The sequence below is a fragment of the Pipistrellus kuhlii genome, unplaced genomic scaffold (genome assembly GCF_014108245.1).
Source record: "Pipistrellus kuhlii isolate mPipKuh1 unplaced genomic scaffold, mPipKuh1.p scaffold_m20_p_19, whole genome shotgun sequence".
Classification (NCBI taxonomy): Eukaryota; Metazoa; Chordata; class Mammalia; order Chiroptera; family Vespertilionidae; genus Pipistrellus; species Pipistrellus kuhlii.
This window is the reverse complement of record NW_023425504.1, coordinates 20657687-20669253: the sequence shown is the minus strand read 5'-3', so window position 1 is coordinate 20669253 and position 11567 is coordinate 20657687. Positions and strand designations below refer to the sequence as shown.

Genomic DNA, 11567 nt, shown 5'->3' with positions numbered 1-11567 from the left:
GCACCTACCTCTGGAACCCCTCACCTGCTGGCGAGGCCTGGGCACTGATCTCATATTTTGGAGAACCCATGTTTCTTCTCCAGAGAGGGCCAGCTCACCCCACTGGGCGGGAGAGAGATCCATGGTACCAGCCACCATGATGCTTCAGCCTCAGCATGAACTGAAAGCTTAGGCAACAGCTGTGGGCAACTGAATCACAAGAGGAGGGTCACTCTTGGCCAAAAGGGCAAGAGAGGCCAATATGGAATGCTCAGGTGCCTTCCCAGGGGGCTCTCTACACAGTGGAAGGAATTAAATCCTTTCATGTGGTTTTTAAATTGCTGCCAGACATTCAAAGGATTGGTTTGTAAGTTTGTTTGGGATAATTGTACATTATGATGTTTTAATTATAAAAGTTTGAAAGGTATTCTTTAAGTAGAGGAAGAAGAAAGAAGTAAAGATAAAAATAATGAACAACAAATACATATCTATCAACAAGTGAACTTAAAAATCAAGCGAATTAAAAATCTGAGGAACAGAATAAACTGGTAAATATAATAGAATCAGGGGCAAAGAAAGGGAGTGGATTGATAATTATCAAGCGGAAACGGGTGTGGGGATGCAGGAAAAGACTGGACTAAAATCATACACCTATGGATGAGGACAATGGGGGGGGAGGTAAGTGCAGAGGGTGGGGTGGGAACATGGTAGAGAGGAGCTATGGGGGGGGGGAAAGGAGAAACAATTACCCTATTTTCCAGCGTATAAGACGACCCCCTAATTTTTACAGTTAAAACATAGGTTTAGGCCTATATTTGCTGTATAAGACTACCCCCCACTTCAAAGAAAAGACTTACTTTGCCGTCAAGATCTGCAGGTAATTTTTGTGCAATTTTGGTCTTTTGCCCCCGATTTTTGGTTGACTTTTTTTTCATTTCAAAAGTCGTCTTATATGCCGGAAAATATGGTATAATAATCTGAACAAAAAAGATTTTTTCTTTTTCTTTCTTTCTTTTTTTTTTTTTTTTTTTTTTTTTTTTTTTTTTTTTTACTAAATCTTTATTGTTCAGATTACTACAAATATTCCTCCCCCAACCCCCGACCTCAATTGCTCCCCTCCACCAGGTTTCCACCCCACCCTTTCCCCACCTGGGGCCGTCTATCAGAGCAATAGGGTAGTTCTGTTTTCCTCCCGAACAAGAAAGCCAGCTGCATAATAGCTGTCCGCCCCATCTGCGTGTCTGGAGTGAGCCAGTAGCGAACTCAGCCCGCCCTCAGGCCACGAGTAAGCCAGCAGCAAACGCAGGCGGCTGCCTTTTCTCGTGCACAGATCTCTGCAACTTTACAGTTCTTGAGACTCAGCGTGCCTTCTCTCTCCTTTCCGGATGGTAGAGCCTCCTCTCAGCCAGCCTTCTGGGCGCTTCAAGGCGATGTTTCCCCTGTTTTCTAGCTCTAAATTCAAAATTGTTGTGGTAGGCTGCATTCAGTTATCTACCCTATGCCGCCATCTTGGTTTCTCTCAAAAATATTTTTTAGAAAAATGACAGCATTTGAGAGAATCCAAGATGGATGCACAGGTAAACACTTAGCTGCAGCCGCACACAACAATTTCAATAAAATACAACGAAAATATAAAATGGACATTACCTACAACTACAGGAAAGTCGGCTAACTGGAAATTCTACAATGAGAAGCAAGGAAAAAACTAGAAGGAAGAGTGGAGGAGCTGTAAAAGCCTAAGGTACAGAGACACGTGGCACGTGCAGAGAGGACGGAGCTGGAGAGGAGGGGCGGCTGAGTGCCTGGGTGGCATTCCCTAGTGGGAAGGAGATAAAAGCTCCGACTGTGGTGAACCCCAGACCCACCAGCGCTGAACCCCAGTTCTAGGCCAGGCCCTGGGGACCCAGGCTCATCCAGAGGGAGCTGGGCTGTAAGGTGGAACCCCGGGGAAGCAGCGAAAGGAGGTCCCGGTGGCGCGCACATTGTGCACAGAGAAGGTACGGTTGGCTGTGTGGCGGAATTGCCCTGGCGGGAAGGAGACAAAAGACTGCTCTGAACACCACCTCCAACTCCACTTCCAACTGAACTGAACCCCAATACCGGGCTCATTGGGGGGACAGCATAGACTGTTTGGTAGCAGGCGAAAATCGAGGGCACCTTTCTCTCAGAGGTGCTTGCAGTGAGTATTGAAGGACCCTGAGACGCAGGAGCCGCATAGGGCGGGGCTGACGGAAGCCAAGCTTGCAGGCTCCACCCTGAAACTCTGCCCCATCAGGGAAGCTGCGAAAATGCCGAGACAACTAAATAGATCACAAACGAAAGAAATGGAGGACAAAAAGCGACTGGATATAGAGTTCAAATCTACACTTATAAGGTTTTTCAAGAATTTCCTAGAAAAGGTTGAAAAGACCTATGAGGATATGAAAAGGGATCAACTAGAATTAATAAGGAACCAACAAGAAATAATAAGAGATCAACAAGAAATAATAAGGGATCAACAAGAAATAATAAGGGATCAACAAGAAACAAAGAATACATTGTCTGAAATAAAAAAATATTATACAGAGTCCTAAAAACAGAATGGAAGATCGCAAGAATCAAGTCAAAGATTTGGGACATGCCAGAAGACACTCTTCTGCAGAAGCAAGAAGGCAAGAGAATCCAGAAAATTGAAGATAATGTAAGAAACCTCTGGGACAACTTCAAGCGAACCAACATCAGAATTATGGGGTCCCAGAAAATGAGAGAGAGCAAGATATCAAAAACATACTGAAAGAAATAGTGACAGAAAACTTCCCCCACTTGGTGAAAGAATTAGACTTACAAGTCCAGGAAGCGCACAGAACTCCAAACAAAAGGAATCCAAAGAGGACCACACCAAGACACATCATAATTAAAATTCCTAGAGCAAAAGACAAAGAGAGAATATTAAAAGCAGCAAGAGCAAAGAAGGTAGTTACCTATAAAGGAGCACCTATATGATTGTCAGCTGACTTCTCAACAGAAACCATGCAGGCCAGACTGGAATGGCAAGAAATATTCAAGGTGATGATTAGTAAGAACCTACAGCCAAAGATAATCTATCCAGCAAAGCTGTCACTCAGAATCGAAGGTCAGATAAAGAGCTTCACTAATAAAAAAAAAAAAAAAGCTAAAGGAGTTCATCACCACCAAACCAGAATTATATGAATTGCTGAAGGGGGTTCTTTCGGAAGAGAAAGTAAATAAAGATAAAAATTATGAACAACAAATACGTAACTATCAACAAGTGAATCTAAAAACCAAGGAAATTAAAAAAATCAGATGAACAATATTAACTGTTGAATATAATAGAATCAGAGGTATGGAAGGGGAGTGAACTGATGATTATTGGGGAAAAGGGGAGAGGGAGATGTGGGAAGAGACTGAACATAAACTGTGCACCTATGGATGAGGACAATGAGGGGTGGGGAAAGGGCAGAGGGTGGGGTGGGAATCTGGTGGAGGAGAGCAATGGAGGAGGGGGGGAAAGAGAAACATTTATAATAATATGAACAATAAAGATTTATTTTAAAAAAATAAAAATATAAAATGACAGCATCTATTGCATAAAATATATATTTTTTAAATTAAAAAAATAAAAATTAAAAATAAAAAGGGCAAATAGGTGGGTTATTTTATTTTATTTTTTTAAAATTTTCTTTATTAATCAAGGTATCACATATTTGTCCTTAATCTTCCATTCCATAAATGGCTTTGTTTAAATGCATTATAGGAGCATTTAACATCTTGCTGCTTGGTAATTGTCATCAATTTAGCTGAAATACAGGTACTGGGGATACAGTGAAAATGAGTTTGACAAGGTTCCTGCTTTCATGGAGCTATTTTGAGAGGCTCACAGGACACCTGCGTAGCTGAAGCTCTGCATCTTATGTGGTCAATCTGGACAGATATGTGTATGAAGTTCCCTTCCCTGCTGATAATGGTATTTGTGACACTGGGAAGTATAAAGAAGTCATGAAATAATGTGGACTTGGGTACAATGGTGGCATAGTGACCTCAGTTAATCTCTTTGCATCCTCATTTCCAACCACTGTCACTTATGTAATGGACACATCAAGACGTATCAACCCAGTGACCTTCCTGTACAATATGCTCTATGTCTGCAGTATCTTGTACAAAACCAAGCTACCTTTCATTGTGGTCATGGATAAAACTAACATCACTGATCTGCAGTGGAATGGATGCACAATTTTGAGACTTTCTGAGATGCCTTGAATCAAAAGACTACATATGTCAGTAACCTGACTTGTTCAATGAGCTTGGTATTAGATGAATTTTACAGTTCACTCAGGGTGGTAGGTGTATATCATACTACTTTAGTACTGGCTCAGATGAATAGATTGTGCAAGTCACCAGTGCTGTTATAACTAGGATAGTTTTTAACTTTATTGTAAGCCTGCCTGTCATAATTTCAAATAAATAAGTTATATAATCACAAATAGACTTACTCTATTCATCAGAGAGGTTTAAAGTTACATGTCCAAACCTCTCAGTAGGGAGGTGATATTGTACTCAAGTTTCCCCTGTATACATATCTAGTAACCAGATATAGAGCCAAGCCCTGTTTGTATTGTACTATTTTTTGTAGTAGAGTCCCAGTGCACAAAATTTGTGCACAGGGGAGGGGGTGTCTCTCAGCCCAGCCTGCACCCTCTTGCAATCTGGGACACCTTGGGGGATGTAAACTGGCAGTTAGACATTCCTCTCGCAGTCTGGGACCACTGGCTCCTAACTGCTCGCCTGCCTTCCTGCCCCTAACCACTCTGCATGCTTGATTGCCCCTAACTTCTCACCTGCCTACCTGATCACTCCTAACCACCCCTGCCTGGGCCCTGCCACTGCTGCTTCATCCAGAATGAAGTCCAGAAGGTTGTTTGGCTCCCTGGTCTAATTAGCATATTATGCTTTTATTATTATAGATTGTACTTTGACCTAAGTGCAAAGTACCCCTGGTGATTTACTCAAAGGTCATGGATTTGGGTTAGGTGTACATTCCATATATAACAGTAATGGTAAGGGTTTACTTTACCTCTATTCTTCACAGTATCTTAAAATGTGGCACATTTCTCTTGAGGAATTTTGTCCTTCCCTGCAATGGTTCTGAAAGTGTGGTCTCTGGATCAAAAGCATAAACATCAGCAGGAAATTGTTAGACATGGGACACTGGAGACCTGAGTCAGAAACTGGGGGTGGGGCCCAGCAATCTGTTTGAATCACTGCTCTAACTCAAACAGCCTGTGACAATTCCAGGCCAGGTGAATTTCAGGTATCAAGCCTCATATGTCCTGCTTTATCAGAGTACCCTACCTTTCACCAGCTGGTGTCTATTCTACAATTCAAACATTCTAAAAATGAAAGTATTTAATTTTACCAAAAATAAATGCATTACAGAAAAATCTGGGCATTATAAATCAGATTCGACACAAGCAATCTTTTAGCTAAAAAAAAAAAAAAAAAAAAAAGTAAATTGCTCCAAATTCAATGTTTTAATTTTGAGAAGGAAGATCTAGTCATTGAACCTGTGTAAGGAGATGGACTGAGGCCTGCTAAGTCAGGTTGCAGTTTTCATTGTATTCAATACAACCAGATAGATAAATACAACTTTTAGAATTTTCAAATTTTTCTCATTCATATCTCAGTCAATGGGTCTCACACTTCTGGATTCTGTTATACCCAAGTTGTCCAATATGCTAGTCATTAGCCATATGCAAAATACTAGAGACATGGTGCACAAAATTTGTGCACTTGGGGGGTGGGATCCCTCAGCCCAGACTGTGCCCTCTCAGTCTGGGAGCATTCGGGGGATGTCTGACTGATGGCTTAGGCCTGTTCCCTTGTCACTGCTGCTGCGCTTGCCAGCTGTGAACCTGGCTTCTGGCTGAGTGGCACTCCCCCTATGGGAGTGCACTGACCACCAGGGGGCAGCTCCTGCATTGAGTGTCTGCTCCCTGGTAGTCAGTGAGCATCATAGTGATAGGTCACTCTGTGGTTCAGGCAATTTGCATATTAGCCTTTTATTATATAGGATATTCACAATCATGATCAGTTTCCATTAGACTTCATTCTTCCACAACTCTCCCCCCAAATAATGGTGGGGTTAAAGTTACAGTTTTTGGCTACTGAATGCCTGGTGATCAAATATGCAACCATGACCTCAATACTATTATTTTCTATGTGACAGATTCAGATTTTATCTATAAGAATGGGTACAAATAAGTTCGAAGAGACAGCATGTTAAGACAAACAACATTTTATAAAGAAATACTTATGTATAAAAATATAATCAAGAGCATCAATTTGGTTTAAAGCAACTGTTACCTTAGCACCTATTAGAAAATCAAACAATGGAATGCATTCACTGATATATTTATTACAAATATACATTGATACACTAATGTAAACAAATATGATATAGTAAACATTTAATATATTGGTGTTAGGGGCAAGGTGGCACTCATAAACTTGGGTGTTTTAATCAGTGAGATACTATTTATCATTGGACTCACAGTGAACATGATTTGATTTGTAGTAATTGCATCTGAGACCACATATTAGGTTGCTTGATAAAGGGGTTTTATTTTTCAAAATAACCCTTCATTATAACAAAAATCTCTAATAAGGAAAATCAGATAATTTAAAACAAAAGGTCTTTTACACACTACTCTGATGATCAATAATTTGAAGCCCAAGGTCCTCTTGTGGAAATTCTGATTTGCAAAAGCTGTGGGAGACCATTGAATTCAGGAGCCCAGTTATAGGAAATACTGATCTCTAAAATTTCATGGTCTCACATGCTATGGGGTCTTATGGATCTAATTTAATAGAGGATGTGCAGGCCCAATTGTAAGACAAATCAGCTCCAACTACCTATTTCATACATTTATAAGCATAGGAGCTATTGTATTCACCACTGGATAAAACTTCTGGGTAGCCATTGAAATTAGGCAACTTGTATGGTAATCCAAGGTGAATGGTGAGGTTAAGGCTTCCATATCAAAATCAGTTGGAATATGGTGCAACCATGAACATGGGGGAAAACTTCAAAATTTGAATAGGTAAACAAAACTAGGAAAGACTCAACTCAGGTTAAGTGAAACTGCCCAACTGCCAAAAGTTTTTCAAAGGAGACTTCCACAGAACTCATTTGCCCACCAAAAGTAAATAAATTTAAATTGATATAGTTTGACTGAGACAGCTGAGAGGTTAACTGGGAAACAACACAGTTAAATGGCATTACATCCTCATAGTCAGCACTTGAATTTCAGTATCTGCATAGAGAAGTACATAGAGTTACATTGAAATTGCATATGCTGAGGAATGCCATTAGATTATTACTCTATTAATTGTCAATTTTTCTCTCAAAGATAGATGTCAACTTCCACTTTTACATTGGTTGAGAACATTTCTTTTGTTGGTTGTGTATTCTGAGAAAGCAAAATCACTGGCACTTGCAGAGACTTACAACATAAACCAACATTAGAAGTAACGGAAACATAGCTAAAAGTTTTACTTTAATCACAAACTAACAATTAGAGATTCATTTGTATATCTTAGAAAGCTAAAAAGGCATGTTAAATTTTTAACCAGTCAGCAAAAATATGTGCCACAGATTTTAATGTTCATAATTTAGAATTTATCACTTAATTTATAAATATATGCCTGATTTGCAAAATTATTCTTAAAACACTTCTTTCCAACATGTTTGAAATTTTCATATATGTTTTAAGGAAAAAACTCTCCCTATTTAAATTTTAATGTGTGATTAAACCAGTGTCACCAAACGGAAAAAGAGAAATAAAAAGAAACTTACTGCTGTATTGGATATGTAGTTGTTACTACAAATGACAAAATATGTCCTATACAGTGATCATAACATGCTCTTATTTTATTTCTCAGTCATTGTCAGAAACATTTGGAGGTAAGAAAACCAATGCATCAGTGAAAATATGCCCAAATGCCCTAAGACGGTATACTCCATACATCATCACATGCATCTGATTAGGAGTCAGTCCATTAAAAGTAACAGCCATATCTGAACAGCATCCTTCTACTACCTGGTTGGGTTTATTAGCCATTGCCTCTTTAATAAAAAGCCCAACAGATTTGGTATTAAATATATCTTTTCCTTGAGAATCTTCTGCATTTTCTGCACGCACTCCCGCATTTTTCAGGCAGACTGCTAGCTGCTTATCTTCAGATATCTTCCAAATCATCCCTCCCTGTTCAGAACACTTTTCAGGGAAACTTAAAAGTTTGTTAAGTCTTTTCATTGATTCGATACTTAAGACAATTCCTCCTTCCACATTCACATAATCAAGGTCTCCAGATTTTATAGCATGGCCTAGATAGAAAGGTTGTGATGGATCCTTTCTTAACAAAAAATACTTTAAATTTTCAATAATAGCAAATGTTGAGGGGCGTGCAAGGAAGAACCAGTTGTAATGGTCTCTATATTTATCAAAGGCGTATTTGTAAGCTTTTCTCATCATTAACCACATGTCATCTGTTTCCATGTTAATTGACTCAAACACTTTAACCTTTTCAGAACTGAAGAACTCTGCTTTGTCACAGTGTTTGGTCCAAGTCTCCTTCACTGCAGCCCAAAGACTCACATCTTTGGGTTTTACAAGGATGATGCAGTATACCCGAAAGCTCTTACTGAGCTCCATGCGTTCCTTCTCTGAAATTTTCAAGATATCTTCTTTATTAGGAGCTTGTAGGTGATGATGCTCATGGTGGTACATTTTATTTCCATTACCAATCTTAATATGTCCTAGCATAGTGATTAAGGCACAGAAAATGCTTCCCAGCATCATACCCTTCAAAAATGAACTGCTTTCAGAAAGCATTTTTCCTATAAAGAAGAAAAAAAATTCTTAGAGGATACTTAACAGAAAAATATTGTCTACTGATTTGATTTGGTATTCCTTATACAAATATCTTTTGCTCAACAATAAAAGAAGGTTCCCAAGTTTGAAATAAGTTAGCTGCATATAGTACCAAGGAGTCTAGAAATCATGAGCTTCCAATTTATACTGTTCAGTATAAACTGGAACTTTGTAGCAACACTTCTAGACAGTAGAATTTTTCTAGGTTATTTTGGTACTTCATCTATGGGGACTTAATTAACCAAGTACTAAATCAAAGCATTAACCCGAGAAACCAATTTTACATAGGTTACCTGTTTATAATTCCCTTTAAAGGAAGTTTGTTTTGTAAGTTTGCATTATATTATTTAAATACCTCTGCAGATATAAATAGACTTTTATATCAAAACTTTCAGTTGAACAGATAATACCACCAACAACGGACAAATCACCAATGCTATCTGCGTTGGCATTTTTTGTTCTCAACTTCGGCTTTATTTAACTGATGGCTACTGTCCTTAGGTGTTCTGAGTATATTTAAAACAAGTTTCTTGAGATTGACACATATATGTTAATATTTACCCTTTTGTTCCTAAGACTAAATGGTTTCCAGTAAGTATCCCAACTAAAAGATGCAATAAAAGCCCATAAAGAAAATAGTTAATTTATTTGCATAAGAACTCAGTCAATATAGGCATATCTAGGAACCATTAAGGACCATTTTACTTCCTCCCAAGGCATTTTCTTATTTTGGAGGGCAGTAAAAGGGGTGAGGTCCACATTTTTATTTCAATTAGAAATTAAAAGAAAAGCCAACATTAAATACAACTATTGAGATGATCCCAATCTTCTCCCTTCTCCTCCTCCCCCATCTCCACAAGAAATGGTTCTATTTAGCTACTGAGATTTTTCCATTTGACTCTTAAAATTGAAAGGGGTCTCAGAAGCTACTTAATGTTATTTCTCATTTTACAGATAGGGAAACAGAGGGTCAAAAGAGTTCAAGTAACTGACCCAAAGTCACATAGTCAATGATAGAACTGAAGTAGAAATCAGATCTCTTGACAGCAGTTTAATGTGTTTTCTCTATTTCAGAATAATGATCTCAACAATGCTTCTACTCATATTATCGATAACTTAATAAACAAGTTACAGAATAACCTTGTCTTCCTACAAATGAAAAAAATGTTGGACTTGTTAACCACAATTGCTATTTTGCACACATTACTATATAGCTACAAGCAAACCATCTCTTGATTTTCTTCCAGAGGAAATGGACTTTGACTTCTATTAGAAAGACAGGTGTGGGATAGCTTGGCAGATGTAATTCCTTAGTGGGGGTGGGAGGTGGGGAAAGAGGAAGGACGGTTTCTTGTGTCACCCACAGAAGTTGTTAAATAAACACAGCTCTAAGGAGGAAAATAGAATTGACAGGAAACAAATTCTACCTAATATTACAATTGTCAGATGCACTCTATAATTTAGATAAGATTTTGGGATTTCATCTTCTGGCCAATATGTGATAATTCACATGTCTCCCAGCTTGATAATAGCATATGTATGTCAGAATTCTTCCTATGGGGATACTACTCATGTATTACTTGCACTAAGGAATAGGTATTTTTTCTATTAAGGGAGACAAAAAAATTTACACTGGAGATGAACATGATGGGATATTTGGTACAGAGGAGAGGGAAACTTAAAACGGCGCAGGGCACAAATAAAGCAAATCTTACCCGAGTGGCTTTTGAAATGCATCTTTTCAGGTGAAGATAGTTGGAGTGGAATATGGAAAAGGGAGGAGGATTAAATGGAGACCAGAAGTGAGAGGGAAGTGGTCACCTTAAGACCCCACTGAAGGGCCAAGAAGTGCCTCCAGGAAGGTGGCTCTAAGTATCTCTCCCCTGACCCCCAACTACTCCTCCCACTGCACCTGCGGGGGAACCCCCGCCTAGAGCATGCTGGGAGTAGGCTAGGGCCCGGCCACCCCGGAAAAAGAGGGGCGGGGGCGGGTCCCTCTGGGGGTCGCTCTGGGTGCGGGCTGATGCCCAGGCACTCACCGGCATCTAGAAAGACTCAGGGGTGGGAAAGAGCAGCTGCACAAGGCTTTTCTCTCACGTTCTCGTGCCCCTCGGTTATGCTCTTGCTCTCGGCCGGGCTGCTCTACACGTAGGCGGTGTCCTCTCGTTGGTTTCGCTCAAAGTGGGCAGGGCCAGGAAGTGGACGCCGGGAAGGCGGGGCGCGAGGCGGCGAGCCCGGGAAGGGGGAAGGGCGGCGCGCACGCAGCACGCTCTTTTCCCCGCCCCCGGCCGGGGTTAGAGAAGCGCATCCTGCTGGCGTGTCCTGCGCGCTGCTCGGTACCCAATGGGACCTCCGCAGAGACCTGCTTTTGTCTGATTTGCTTATGCTTCCTACCGCATCACTTTCCCAGCGAGGAAGCTGCGAGAGCTTGGGATAACTAGCGAGAGCGTTGCTCTTGCAGTGCTAGCTAGTGTCAAATTTGTTCATGTTTTCTCTGAGGTTTTGCCGACGTTATCGCACCCGCTAATTAACAGAGGGTGCTCAGCCCGGTACTCCTGGGCTGGGACGAAAATGCAAGGCAGAGAAATAGTTATCAAATTATGAGGGCAAGGATTCGCTGTGGTTATTGGAATGGCATCTGAAGCCTCAGTCTGGAAT

The 11567-nt window shown here is 40.2% G+C and overlaps 1 protein-coding gene across 4 annotated transcripts; it reads right to left on the bottom strand.

Moving 5' to 3' along the window:
• Nucleotides 1-6371: 6371 nt before the first annotated feature.
• On the bottom strand, nt 6372-11113 carry C1GALT1C1 (C1GALT1 specific chaperone 1). 4 transcript variants are annotated; one of them, XM_036443462.2, is made up of 3 exons: nt 10949-11111; nt 10625-10664; nt 6372-8875 (listed from the first exon to the last, which is right to left on the bottom strand). In XM_036443462.2, the coding sequence occupies exons 1-3, from the start codon at nt 10952-10954 to the stop codon at nt 7914-7916; spliced, it is 1008 nt and encodes a 335-aa protein (XP_036299355.1). In that variant the 5' UTR covers nt 10955-11111; the 3' UTR covers nt 6372-7913. The 4 variants fall into 4 exon arrangements, with proteins under 4 accessions (XP_036299355.1, XP_045439512.1, XP_036299356.1 ...); XM_045583556.1 differs by having other exon boundaries at nt 10625-10646; XM_036443463.2 differs by lacking the exon at nt 10949-11111 and adding an exon at nt 10905-10923.
• Nucleotides 11114-11567: the final 454 nt, after the last annotated feature.